The sequence below is a fragment of the Asterias amurensis genome, chromosome 20 (genome assembly GCF_032118995.1).
Source record: "Asterias amurensis chromosome 20, ASM3211899v1".
In the NCBI taxonomy this organism is placed as follows: Eukaryota; Metazoa; Echinodermata; class Asteroidea; order Forcipulatida; family Asteriidae; genus Asterias; species Asterias amurensis.
In genome coordinates this window covers 3,164,892-3,179,586 of record NC_092667.1, presented here as the reverse complement: position 1 = coordinate 3,179,586, position 14,695 = coordinate 3,164,892, and the positions used below count along the sequence as shown (strand labels likewise).

At 38.3% G+C, this 14,695-nt stretch overlaps 3 protein-coding genes across 4 annotated transcripts; all 3 read left to right on the top strand.

The window, feature by feature from the left end:
- The first annotated feature begins 354 nt into the window (after positions 1 to 354).
- LOC139952411 (uncharacterized) lies at positions 355 to 4,656 on the top strand. The gene is made up of 2 exons (XM_071951531.1): positions 355 to 483; positions 1,478 to 4,656. Exon 2 carries the CDS (start codon positions 1,513 to 1,515, stop codon positions 3,310 to 3,312), a length of 1,800 nt encoding a protein of 599 aa, XP_071807632.1. The 5' UTR covers positions 355 to 483; positions 1,478 to 1,512; the 3' UTR covers positions 3,313 to 4,656.
- A 1,150-nt stretch (positions 4,657 to 5,806) lies between these two features.
- On the top strand, positions 5,807 to 8,404 carry LOC139952592 (uncharacterized). Its single transcript, XM_071951779.1, has 2 exons — positions 5,807 to 5,897; positions 6,574 to 8,404. The coding sequence occupies exon 2, from the start codon at positions 6,611 to 6,613 to the stop codon at positions 8,402 to 8,404; it is 1,794 nt and encodes a 597-aa protein (XP_071807880.1). The 5' UTR covers positions 5,807 to 5,897; positions 6,574 to 6,610.
- A 1,800-nt stretch (positions 8,405 to 10,204) lies between these two features.
- LOC139952478 (uncharacterized) lies at positions 10,205 to 13,664 on the top strand. Of its 2 annotated transcripts, none has more exons than XM_071951615.1 (2): positions 10,205 to 10,350; positions 11,470 to 13,664. In XM_071951615.1, the coding sequence occupies exon 2, from the start codon at positions 11,505 to 11,507 to the stop codon at positions 13,302 to 13,304; it is 1,800 nt and encodes a 599-aa protein (XP_071807716.1). In that variant the 5' UTR covers positions 10,205 to 10,350; positions 11,470 to 11,504; the 3' UTR covers positions 13,305 to 13,664. The 2 variants fall into 2 exon arrangements, with proteins under 2 accessions (XP_071807716.1, XP_071807717.1); XM_071951616.1 differs by having other exon boundaries at positions 10,316 to 10,379.
- The last annotated feature ends 1,031 nt before the right edge of the window (positions 13,665 to 14,695 follow it).

The window sequence follows — 14,695 nt, the reverse complement described above, 5'->3', positions numbered from 1 at the left end:
GCCCAATGATCAGGGCATTAATGAGAGTTATTGTGAAATGCGCTGTAAAAGAATTTCCGTTGTTATTATTATTCTCAAAATGCGTCCGGCCAGTTATAACCAAACATATACCTTCCCTTTAACAAATTACACAAATAAATCAAGTCAGCACATTCCTATGAAACACTAACCACATAGAAAAATCCAGAAACACCCAGTTAACATGAACGCAGCAACCTTCAAAACCCAATAACTTGTCACACTTGATAACTTTTTGTAAAAGCCTTCGAAAAGTCTTTCAAACTCCATTCAACCACAACAAAGAACTCAATATAGATTTTGGTTTTGCCCACATTCATCACATCCATAGTCAGACTGAACTAGTAACAACCAAGGTGTGTCACTCTACCATAGTCCAACAGATTGTTGATTGAAATTCTGCAATGTTCAACATTTGATTTGATGCTTTGTTTCAAGCCATTGTCTTGGTTTCTTCCAACTCAAGTAAGTTATTATCAGTACAGGTAAAGTCAAAAGAAACCAAAGTAGGATTGTATGAGACATTTTAAGGCTGAAACATTGTATTTGTTTTGAGAGACACATCCAGGACAGATGCATAATATGACCAGACCCTTTACTCAAGTAGTAAAACTATTTGTGGAATAAAACACATCTGAAAACATCACCAACTCAAGGAAAATGTCATCTTTATCAGGGGCCTTGAAATGCAATTATTGTAGTCCATATTGCCATATTAACACTCAATGTTTCCAACTTAGACAACTGCGTCAAAAGAAGCAATTTATGGTTAATGGCAGTGTTTCAAAGTATTTTTCCACGAATTTGATTTCAAGACCTCAAGTTTAGAATTTGAGGTCTCGAAATCAACCATGTAAAAGCACACAACTTCGTGTGACAAGGGTGTTTTTTTCTTTCATTATTATCTCGCAACTTCGACGACCGATTGAGCTCAAATTTTCACAGGTTTGTTATTTTATGTATATGTTGAGATACACCAAGTGCGAAAACTGGTCTTTGACAATTGCCAATAGTGTCCACTGTCTTTAAGTGCGCTACTCAAGAACATGTTTGAACCTGCATTCTGAACTTGAGTCTGATGCCCTAGACCAATTGGACAGTTGATCTATTTTTATTTGTCATTAAATTTTCAGCTTAACAATTCAAGCTCTTTCACCGATCAAACAAGATGGCTGAAAGAATAACAGTCGAGTCAGTCTTACAAAAGATTGCATAAATAGACTGGCTGCACTAGTAATAGCCTATCACCAGCCTGCCTATCACAAACCCGCAGAACCCGTGTCTGTAACTCCTTAGCCAAATGTTCAGCCAAAACATGAAAAAAATTACATGTAAATACATGTATTTGTGGACCAAACAGAGCAACAACAAAAAACCACCAAAACCAAACCCTGTAATCTAATAATCCACAGTAGGTTAATTCGATGTTGGTATTATTTCTTTTTTTTCTGATTTACAGGTTAACAGTTCAAACTATTTCAATATTCATACAACATGGCTGAAAGAGTAACAGTTGAGTCAGTCTTACAAAAGATCAGTGAGAGACATCTTGAATGTCAAATCTGCAAAGATCGCTTCAAGGAGCCCAAAATGCTGGAGTGTTCTCATTCCTATTGCATGAAATGCCTCCAACAACTTGCAGAGACTAACCACACAAGTCCAACACTTATATGCCCAGTGTGTCGCGCTGAAACTTTCCTGTTTGGAAAAGGAGTTGTTGAACTACGAACTGACTTTAGGTTAACTTCTATGTTAGATGAAATTGAACAGCATGAAAGTGTACTACAAAAACAACAAGCAGTTCAACCACGTAGTAAGGGGTCTGTTTCTAAATGTAGCAAGCATACTGACATGGATGTTATCATGTACTGTGACTCATGCAAACAGTTTATATGCACAACTTGCATTGCAAAGGATCACAAAATGCATCCAGCCACTGAACTGAATGAGGTTTTAGACAAATGCAAGAAAAAAACGAAAACAATATTAGCAGAAGTCGGACAACATCGCAATAATTTCATGACCGCTTTGAAAGACATTGGTATGTGTCAGAAGCTGTTAGACACTATGTTTGCTGCCACCAAAGCAAAGATCTCCAAGAAGGCAAATGAGGAGATTGCCAAGGAGGCTGCAAGGATAAGAGGGGAAGAAAAGAAACTGATGGTAGAATTGGCCCAGGCTTATAAAGACCGAGCCTCTAAAATAGAAACTGCAATCGCCACAAATAACACTGAAGTGACAAAAGCACATAATACGGAAGAGATGGTTAATCAACTCATGGATGAACTGAACTTTTGTGAGAATCTAAATCTCATTGAAGAGCTCTTACAAAACCTCCAAGCACATACAAAGATACAACCAATGAACATGCCCAATGGGTTGACTTACATAGACTATGAAGATGATCAAACATCACTTGGGAGATTGGTGATGAAAGATAGACTAGAGCTAGAAGATGCAGCTGGTGCTGCGGCAACACAGCAACCATACAAACCTTGGACAAAATTTACAGAAATAACCACGTTCATGGACATAAATAGACAAATACAAAACATCTGTGCATCAGATGTTGCTTCCTATCACAATAGCACCATTGTTGTCTGTGATTTCAAGCGAAGAAGCTTGATCAAAATATCAGCCGACAGCAGAGCCCAATCAAAGGTCCTCCCAAAAGAGCTGTCGATTAAAGGTCTCATTCATCCAAGCAGAGTGACTGTGAACAAGAATGATGAGCTCATTGTTGTAGATAACACAGAAGTTAAAATCTTCAATGGCAATTATCGCTGTATCCATCAGTTCAGAGTCAACAGGCCATCATGCATTGCAGTGGATGAAAACAATCTGATAGCAGTGGTTTCCTGGAGAAACAGTGAGATCTCTTTACACGAACCAGATGGATCCCTCATCAGAAAGCTGCCAGCACCAGGAATCGGTAGACACTTTACCATCCACAAACAGCAGATCATCTATCTGTACACTAACATGGGTGTTGTTAAGTTAGTAGCATTGGATTACTTTGGTGGTATTGTATTCTCAGTAAATACACGTTTGCCTCATCGTTCATTTCCAGTTGGGTGTCCGAGTGGTATGTGTTGTGATGAAAAGGATGGCAGGATCTACATTGCTGTATGTGAAAGGGGTACATCTTACGGTGAGATCCAACATTACAGTCCTAAAGGCAATTTCATCGGATGTATTTTGAAGTGGACTCGTCCCAATTGTATAATACTGACACCAGCTGGAGATCTGGTCATGGCCACAGACACATCAGTTAAAATATATCACAATAAGTAAATACACAAATGAACCTTGTGTTGTATCAAAAAGGGCATGAATGCGGGTAATATTTGGGATTAGCAGTCATGGCCGAGCGGATAAGAGCACGGAACTCAAGTTCTGGTGCTTCGGTTCAGTAGAGTGTGAGTTCGAATCCCGGTCGTGACATTTGTGTCCCTTAGCAAGATACTTAACTATAATTGCTTCTCTCCACCCAGGGGTAAATGGGTACCTGTGAGGGCAGAGATGGTTCTTGTGATTGATTTAGTCGAGTAGCACATATTAATGTTGCATAGGCTGAATACTCCCCCCACCAAGGAGCTGAGATGGTTGAAGGAGGGAATTAAGGCCCAGTGACCAGGGGTAATAATGTGAAACACTTCGGGACGCCCTCCGGGTGTGAAAATGGCTATATAAAACGGGTTATTATTATTATTATTTTCATTTCGTTGCTGGTCCTCTTCTTTGGAATAAATTCCTCAAATCATTCGCAACATGTCCATGTGAGTAGTTTTATTAAGGAAATCCTCAAAACATGGTTGTTCACACAAGCTTATAGTCTATAAAGTATTATGTTTTTCTATAAGGTTCATGTAGTAGCTTTGTATATATTTATACTTTTTTCTTTTAATTGGTTTTCCGGTTTTGCGCCATGAGCATCTTGTGTGATGGATACCTGCGCATTATAAATATTCATGTTATTATTGTGGGTTTTTTCATTTCGTTTATTCTGGTTTTGCAGCCAAGAACTCTCAGAAAACCAAACTTATTTATTATACATGTACTAACCAAGAACACAATGGAGAGAAGAAGTTTCAGTTTTAGATGTGGACTGAAAACCCAAGAGACTTATTCAAGGGAAAACCCCACAGTCAAGTAGGGACTGAAAACCCAATCCAAGTTGTGACCCCGGTGTGATTGGAACCAGGTTCCTATAGGTGTATTTGTTTGTTATTAATGTTACTTGTAGCTTGGAAGAAGTTGCCGTTTTAATTAAACCAGTTAACTTTCCTTCTTAAAGGCTAGTACTATTTAGTGACAGTTAGGGAACTTTTGTGACACTAAGCGGCAGTAGAGTTACCAAGTAAATCCATTGTTCTCGGTAATGTGCACATGCTCAACTACGGAAACAATGGAAGTTTACCTAGAAAGGCTGCTGCCACCTAGCATTCCAACGTTTCCCATAACCAAAGCTTGCGTACTGTGCAGCGTAATATTATGGACCACACAGATTCTTTAAACTGTATATTTTTTTCGTCCATTGGTGTAAAATGAATGACGAGAAAAATTTAAATTGTAAAAACAAAACGCATAAAAAAGAGTCGGTTAAACTTTCTGGAATTACAGATCATTCAAACCAACATGTTGCACATGTTTAAATGATTGATAAGGAATAAATACATCAGAGTTTGAAAGTCAAGAATCTCACTCACCTCTCATTGTGAGCTTTCTGTTTCTTGTAAGAGCCAGCTCTCCCCGATAGTGTCTTCAGAGCTTCACTTGTAAAGTCCTCAGCATCTGACCTGGGAGTCTGACACTCACTAAGGATCTTGTGTGAAGACAAGATGAGGATCACCTGACATAAAAGAAGATCAGAGTACAGGATAAAAGATCCAACGATTATAAAAATGTCTTTGAGGAGCCGAAGGGTTTAAATACAGAGGAAGAAATTCCACATATCACTTTCAAGCTTTGCTTACACATCCCTTCAACCAACCACAAATAAGCTTTACTACTTTTCTACTATGGTTCTATTTCTGTGATACACACTCTAACAGAACCAGCCAATAAACACAACCTTAATAGCAACCTTCACATAATAATCTTTCAAATTTGATGAATATCCAACCACCACACAGAACCCCTTGAGCAGAATTTATGCATTGTAGGGTTCAAACAAGGGGGAAGAAATTAATAATAATAATAAAAATAATATACAGCACTTATAAAGCGCACAGAATCTGACAAAGAAAATGCCATTCAAGGGCGCCGGTTCCGAAAGTCAAGAGTCCATGATTAAGATAATTGTTTGAAGAGATGTGTTTTGAGCTGCCGTTTGAAGATTGACGGATTACTTTGTGTTCTGAGGGCAAGCGGCAGTGAGTTCCAAAGACGAGGTGCAATGCTGGAGAATGCGTATTAATATCAAGCTTTGCTTTTATACACATACCTTCAACCAACCACATCTCTATGCTTTTCAAAACAGGCCAACAAACCCATATAAAGTCAGTTCCATTTGTGTGATACACATTCTAACAGAGCCAGCCAATAAACATGCCCTTAGCAACCTTCACATAATAACCTGTCAAATTTGATGAATATCCAACCTACACACAAATCCCCTTAAGCAAAATTTAATTTTTTCATCCAAAACAAGTCTATTAAAGTTATTCATGCATTAAGCACATTCAACCACCACAAAGAACTTAAAATAGATTTGTTTTTTTTCCACATACGCAACATCCATAGTCAGACTGAACTAGTAACAACTAAGGTGTGTCACTCTACCATAGTCCAACAAATTTTTGATTGAAATTCTGCAATGTTCAACATTTGATATAATGCTGTGTTTCAAGCCATTGTCTTAGTTTCTTCCAATTCAAGTAAGTTATTTACAGTATAGATAAAGTCAAGGGAAACCAGAGTAGGATTTATTGAGTTATTTTGAGAAATATTGTACACCATCCATTGTGTCAGTTTCTCTATTCATGTCTCACTCGACTGTACAATTTGGACAGATGGATAATATGATCAAACTCTTTACTCAAAGTGTATTTATTTATGGAATAAAACACAGCAGAAAAGATAGCCAAATATTTTGTTCATATGATAAAAGAAAAATTCATAAAAAGCACGGCTGCCCTTCAGCAAACTATGTCTTAATGCAGCAGTACACAACAATTTAGAAAAAGTGTTCGATTATTTGACTGTTAAGTTCATCAAATTTATGATTTAGGATGTTCAACTTAAACACAAAACAGCAATGTGGTCTACTTCTGGGCTAGTAGATGTACACCAAATCAAATACAAACTTTTTCCGTGATGGGATATTGACTTAAAAAGTGTGCTTTGTAAGGTCTCCTTGAAATCAAATCATTGTAATCCAACATGCCATATTAACGCTCATTGTTTCTCATTTAGACAACTGGGTCAAGAGAAGCAATTTATGGTTAAGTGCGCTACTCAAGATCGTGTTTTGAACCCACGCTCTGTACTTGAGTCTGATGCCCTAGACCGTTTGGATTGTTGATCTATTTTTATTTGTCATTAAATTTTCAGCTAAACAATTTCACCGATCTTTCACCGATCAAGCAAGATGGCTGAAAGAATAACAGTCGAGTCAGTCTTACAGAAGATCAGTGAGAGACATCTTGAATGTCAAATCTGCATGGACCGCTTCAAGGAGCCCAAAATGCTGGAGTGTTCTCATTCTTTTTGTCTGGAATGCCTTCAACACCTTGCAGAGACTAACACAACTAGTCCAACACTAATATGCCCATTGTGTCGAAGTCAAACTTCCTTGACTAAAAACAGAGTTTCTCAACTTTGTTCCGACTTCAAATTGACTTCTTTGTTGGATGAAATAAGAGAGCATGAGACTAAATTACAAAGTCTACAAGAAATTCAACCACCTGACAGAAAGGAGTCTGTTTCTAAATGTAGCAAGCATACTGGCAAGGATGTTATCATGTACTGTGACTCATGCAAACAGTTGATATGCACAACTTGCATTGCCAAGGACCACAAAATGCATCCTGCCACTGAACTGAATGAGGTTGTTGACAACTGCAAGAAGAAAGCCAATGAAATATTAGCAGCAGTAGCACAACATCACATAACTTTTAAGATTGCTATGGAAGACATAGGTACGTCTCGTAAGACATTAGATTCTATGTTTGCTGCCACCAAAGCACAGATCTCCAAGAAGGCAGATGAGAAGATTGCCAAAGAGGTTGCACGGATGAGACAGGAAGAGAACAAACTGATGTTGGAGTTAGCCCAGACATATAAAGACAAAGCCAAACAAATAGAAACTGCACTTACAACAAATAACAATGAAATGACAAAAGCACAGAGTATGCAAGTTACAGTTAGTCAACACATAAATGAAGTGAACTTCTGTGAGAATATACAACTGATAGAGAAACTCTTGCAAGACCTCAAAGACTACACAGAGATACAGCCCAAACAAGTGACCAGCGATCTGAGTTGTTTTGACTTTGAAGGTGATCAGAAAACATTCGAGAGACTGAGAATCAAAGAACAGAAACTAGGAGCAGCTTCTGCTTCAGATACAGCAAGCAAACCCAAGACAAAACTGACATGGACACTGAAAACAGAAATAACCAGATATAAGAACAGAGATAAACAAATACAAAACATATGCGCATCGAAGGCGGCTTCCTACTGCAATAGCGACATTGTCATCTGTGATTTAAAGAGCAGTATCTTGATCAAAATATCAGCCGACAGCAGAGCCCAATCAACGGTCCTCCCAAAAGAGCTGTCGATTAAAGGTCTCATTCATCCTAGAAGAGTGACTGTGAACAAGAAAGATGAGCTCATTGTTGTAGATAACACAAAAGTTAAGATCTTCAATAGAAAATACAAGTGTCTCAATTGTTTCACACTGAGTGGACAGCCAACGATCCAGCCATCATGTATAGCAGTGGATGACAATAATCACATAGCAGTGGGATATGTACATGGAGAAATCTCGCTGTACAGACAAGATGGATCCCTCATAAGTACATTGCTTGCTCAAGGGATCGGTGGATTCTTAACTATCAACAAACAGCAGCTCATCTACACCAACTGGGACAACAAGAAGTTAGTATCAATTGACTACAATGGTGACATTGTATTCTCAGTAGATATCAATCATAACATGTTGCCTCGTGGTTTATGTTGCGACAAGGATGGTAGCATCTATGTAGCTGCATGGGATAAGCTATCACCATCAGGTGACATCCATCATTACAGTCCTGATGGCAAGTACATCGGTTGTATCGTCAAGGGCTGTGTTCATCCAAATGGAATAACATTCACACCAGTTGGTGATCTGGTTGTGGCTACGTATACATCAGTTAAAATATACAAACAGGAGTAAAAACAGATTTTGGAAAAACTGAAGAAACAACAAGACAAAGCAAGGATTGAACAATTCTATTTTGATTAATTCTATACTTCAGTCTAATCAGGGGTGCGTTTTGGCAGCTGTAACCAATACTTGTTTTTATCACTGATTAGTGTTTAAATGCTGGCCAAGTCAACTGAAACAGTTTTTGGTTACAACCGCCTAAAACGCACCCCAGGAATGGCCTAGATAACACTGAGTGATGATGATACCTCGTCTCAATTCTGACCTCAACTTCAGAAATCATTGGGTTTAAACTATAGAAACAAAACCCGGAGAACGCTGAGCTCGGCCACCCTCTGTGTCGTTTGTGGACGCGCCGTATCGATACCGCGCGATACGCCTGTATGGCAAAATTATCATCGTGTGAGACGCGTGTATGACAAAATGGCAAAATGTCAGCGCACATAGATCGTTTCTAGAGTGTTCATTGGTCAATAATGATGTCATTGTATGGCAAAATTGTATGGCAAAATTTTTTGCCATACACGCGTGATACGATCCATGCAGATTTGGCGTTCAAGATGTCCCTTACTGATCTTTTGCAGGAGTTGCTTACTTGTTGAAGCCATCTTGTAAATTAGAATTCTTGAAAAGCTGTTAAAGGCAGTGGACACTATTGGTAATTACTCAAAATATTTATTGGCATAAACCTTACTTGGTAATGAGTAATGGGGAGAGGTTGGTAGTACAAAACATTGTATAACGGCTCCCTCTAAAGTGGAGTAGTTTTCGAGAAAGATGTAAATTTCCACTAATTTGATTTTGAGACCTCGGGTTTAGAATTTGAGATCTCGAAATCAAGCATCTAAACGCACACAACTTCGTGTGACAAGGGTGTTTTTTCTTTCATTATTATCTCGCATCTTAGACGACCTATTGAGCTCAAATTTTCACAGGTTTGTTATTTAAAAAAAAAAAAATTACCCAAAAAATCGCTGCATATAGCAGCCACAAACGCAATATAATTTGTGAAGGCCTACACCAGATAAATTTTACTGTGTTTTGTAGAAATTATTAAGTTGACAATATACACTGTTCGTTGCGCTTCCACCGATGAAACCTCAGTCGGAAACATAGCCTCTTGAAACTTTCGAGTGCCATGGCAACAATACCAAAACCAATTAACAAATTCCATTGGTGTATATAATTATTAAAGGTTGTCCAATAAACGCCAAAAACGAGGAAAATGGCTGTCTGAACCCTTCCAATTATGCCATTGCAGCAAAACAGCCACCATAAAAAAGTGGCAAATAACCGATGGAGTAAGTGGGATGGCGGTGGGAAAATTATAAATATCTATTCCAAACGAATAACTGTGACGAAGTGAGAGATAAAATTAACAACCCTGCCAAAACAAAACTTCTGGCGTGCTGGGAACCACTTTGATTGGTTAAACAAAGCATACATCGATTTGCTACTTTAATTGTAAACAGCATGACCCAGAAACACAGCAATGAGTTTGGAACTCTGCACTATGCAGCACAGGGAAAAACAACAACTTAATGCTTGCAATATTTGTGCCCTGTGTGTATGCTGGGAACATGCCAAGTACAATGAATGTTGCGCTGAGTATAAGGCCTTGTATCTTTTATGGTGATAAAAGGAATTATGTAAAATGATTTGTTTCCTGCATCAAACTATAACTGCCATTAACAGCCCCGAAATGTAAAGGTTATAGGTTCAATGTGTTTGAGTAAGTATCTGCATCTATGGTGTTTCACACAGTGAAGTGAACTATTGATACTGAAACATCACTACTGTAGGCTTAAATGTAAACACACAGAGATTCTTAACAGGAAATGGAATTTCTACATTATAAGCAGATCAAATGTAAGGGGCAGTGTGTAATATAGTGCTATGAACGGAATCATTCTGTATTCACCTGGACCAAGTTACTTCTTCCATAAACAATTCAAGTAAGTTGCAGTAGAGTCAAACAGCAAAGGTATGTTTCAGAGATAGTTAGCTTGGGAACATTTACTTTCGTTTCAAAACAGGACATAACACGGTGAATGATTACCCTTTTATAGAATTGTAGCATATTACATCTAGTTGCTACTACAAAATCACAATTTTCTTACTAAATATTAGCATTCTGTTTGCACAAAGTCTGCTTTGTCTGTGTTGCTATGAAGGAGTGCTGAATGAAAATGTTCCATTCATGTATTTGACAATATCAATAAACAGTTTGACTGACTTTCTGATCAACCAAAATCCTCCAAGGTTTCCATAATAACAGATATGAAATGTCATCATGACCCAATGCTATACATGTTTTGATTAGACACAAATGACCGAAACAGAGTATGGGGGGGGTGGCGATTTCACAAAGAACTTGGGACTAACTTAGGACTAGTGTTATGAGATATACAAACCTTTATGTAAGGCTAGTCCTACATAAGTTAGGACATGCATGGATGAGTAACTTGTCCCCTACATGTAGCTCTATGGTACAACACGTATTTTAGGCATTCAGACGTTTTTTTTTAATGAATTACAATTGAGTCAACTGTGGACTTAACAAGTTACTGAGGCATAGATTGACTCAATTCCACTTGATTGAGCTCAACTAAATCATGTCCAATTGAGTCAGCTAAAATTAATGAACTCTATTTGAGTCAGCTACATGTATTGTAGATAATTGATTTAAGTCCATTTGAGTCAAGTTAAATTAATCAACTGTATTTGGGTCAGCTATGCATTTAGACAAGCTCAATTCGACTTGAGTGAGCTCAACTGGATCAACTATATTTGAGTCAGCTAAAATTAATCAACTGTATTTGGGTCAGCTATGCATTTAGACTTACTCGATTCCACTTGAGTGAGCTCAACTGAATCAACTCTATTTGAGTCAGCTATGATGTATGTAGATTGACTCAATACGCAGCATATAAATTGGTTTAGCCATGATAAATACATGTATTTGTGGACCAAACAGAACAACAACAAAAACCAACAAAACCAAACCCGGTAATCTAACAATCCACAGTAGGTTAATTCGATGTTGGTATTATTTCTTTTTTTCTGATTTACAGGTTAACAGTTCAAACTATTTCAATATTCATACAACATGGCTGAAAGAGTAACAGTTGAGTCAGTCTTACAAAAGATCAGTGAGAGACATCTTGAATGTCAAATCTGCAAGGATCGCTTCAAGGAGCCCAAAATGCTGGAGTGTTCTCATTCATTTTGTTCTAAATGCCTTCAACAACTTGCAGAGACTGACCCAACCAGTCCAAAACTAATATGCCCAGTGTGTCGCGCTGAAACTTTCCTGATTGGAAAAACAGTTTCTGACTTACGTACAGACTTTAAGTTGACTTCTATGTTAGATGAAATTGAACAACATGAAACTGAACTACAAAAACAACAAGCAAATCAACCACCTAGTCCTGGGTCTGTTTCTAAATGTAGCAAGCATACTGACATGGATGTTATCATGTACTGTGACTCATGCAAACAGTTTATATGCACAACTTGCATTGCAAAGGATCACAAAATGCATCCAGCCACTGAACTGAATGAGGTTTTAGACAAATGCAAGAAAAAAACGAAAACAATATTAGCAGAAGTCGGACAACATCGCAATAATTTCATGACCGCTTTGAAAGACATTGGTATGTGTCAGAAGCTGTTAGACACTATGTTTGCTGCCACCAAAGCAAAGATCTCCAAGAAGGCAAATGAGGAGATTGCCAAGGAGGCTGCAAGGATAAGAGGGGAAGAAAAGAAACTGATGGTAGAATTGGACCAGGCTTATAAAGACCGAGCCTCTAAAATAGAAACTGCAATCGCCACAAATAACACTGAAGTGACAAAAGCACAGAATACGGAAGAGATGGTTAATCAACTCATGGATGAACTGAACTTTTGTGAGAATCTAAATCTCATTGAAGAGCTCTTACAAAACCTCCAAGCACATACAAAGATACAACCAATGAACATGCCCAATGGGTTGACTTACATAGACTATGAAGATGATCAAACATCACTTGGGAGATTGGTGATGAAAGATAGACTAGAGCTAGAAGATGCAGCTGGTGCTGCGGCAACACAGCAACCATACAAACCTTGGACAAAATTTACAGAAATAACCACGTTCATGGACATAAATAGACAAATACAAAACATCTGTGCATCAGATGTTGCTTCCTATCACAATAGCACCATTGTTGTCTGTGATTTCAAGCGAAGAAGCTTGATCAAAATATCAGCCGACAGCAGAGCCCAATCAAAGGTCCTCCCAAAAGAGCTGTCGATTAAAGGTCTCATTCATCCAAGCAGAGTGACTGTGAACAAGAATGATGAGCTCATTGTTGTAGATAACACAGAAGTTAAAATCTTCAATGGCAATTATCGCTGTATCCATCAGTTCAGAGTCAACAGGCCATCATGCATTGCAGTGGATGAAAACAATCTGATAGCAGTGGTTTCCTGGAGAAACAGTGAGATCTCTTTACACGAACCAGATGGATCCCTCATCAGAAAGCTGCCAGCACCAGGAATCGGTAGACACTTTACCATCCACAAACAGCAGATCATCTATCTGTACACTAACATGGGTGTTGTTAAGTTAGTAGCATTGGATTACTTTGGTGGTATTGTATTCTCAGTAAATACACGTTTGCCTCATCGTTCATTTCCAGTTGGGTGTCCGAGTGGTATGTGTTGTGATGAAAAGGATGGCAGGATCTACATTGCTGTATGTGAAAGGGGTACATCTTACGGTGAGATCCAACATTACAGTCCTAAAGGCAATTTCATCGGATGTATTTTGAAGTGGACTCGTCCCAATTGTATAATACTGACACCAGCTGGAGATCTGGTCATGGCCACAGACACATCAGTTAAAATATATCACAATAAGTAAATACACAAATGAACCTTGTGTTGTATCAAAAAGGGCATGAATGCGGGTAATATTTGGGATTAGCAGTCATGGCCGAGCGGATAAGAGCACGGAACTCAAGTTCTGGTGCTTCGGTTCAGTAGAGTGTGAGTTCGAATCCCGGTCGTGACATTTGTGTCCCTTAGCAAGATACTTAACTATAATTGCTTCTCTCCACCCAGCGGTAAATGGGTACCTGTGAGGGCAGAGATGGTTCTTGTGATTGATTTAGTCGAGTAGCACATATTAATGTTGCATAGGCTGAATACTCCCCCCACCAGGGAGCTGAGATGGTTCAAGGAGGGAATTAAGGCCCAGTGACCAGGGGTAATAATGTGAAACACTTCGGGACGCCCTCCGGGTGTGAAAATGGCTATATAAAACGGGTTATTATTATTATTATTTTCATTTCGTTGCTGGTCCTCTTCTTTGGAATAAACTTCCTCAAATCATTCGCAACATATCCATGTGAGTAGTTTTATTAAGGAAATCCTCAAAACATGGTTGTTCACACAAGCTTGTAGTCTATAAAGTATTATGTTTTTCTATAAGGTTCATGTAGTAGCTTTGTATATATTTATACTTTTTTCTTTCAATTGGTTTTTCGGTTTTGCGCCATGAGCATCTTGTGTGATGGATACCTGCGCATTATAAATATTCATGTTATTATTGGGTTTTTTTCATTTCGTTTATTCTGGTTTATTCTGGTTTTGCAACTCTCAGAAAACCAAACTTAATTATTATACATGTACTAACCAAGAACACAATGGAGAGAAGCAGTTTCAGTTTTAGATGTGGACGGAAAACCCAAGAGACGTATTCAAGGGAAAACCCCACAGTCAAGTAGGGACTGAAAACCCAATCCAAGTTGTGCCCCCGGTGTGATTGGAACCAGGTTCCTATGTGTTTGTTTGTTATTAATGTTACTTGTAGCTTGGAAGAAGTTGCCGTTTTAATTAAACCAGTTAACTTTCCTTCTTAAAGGCTAGTACTATTTAGTGACAGTTAGGGAACTTTTGTGACACTAAGCGGCAGTAGAGTTACCAAGTAAATCCATTGTTCTCGGTAATGTGCACGTATGCTCAACTACGGAAACAATGGAAGTTTACCTAGAAAGGCTGCTGCCACCTAGCATTCCAACGTTTCCCATAACCAAAGCTTGCGTACTGTGCAGCGTAATATTCTGGACAATACAGATTCTTTAAACTGTATATTTTCTTTGTCCATTGGTGTAAAATGAATGACGAGAAAAATTTCAATTGTAAAAATAAAACGCATAAAAAAGAGTCTGTTCAACTTTCTGGGATTACAGATCATTCAAACCAACATGTTGCACATGTTTAAATGATTGATAAGGAATAAATACATCAGAG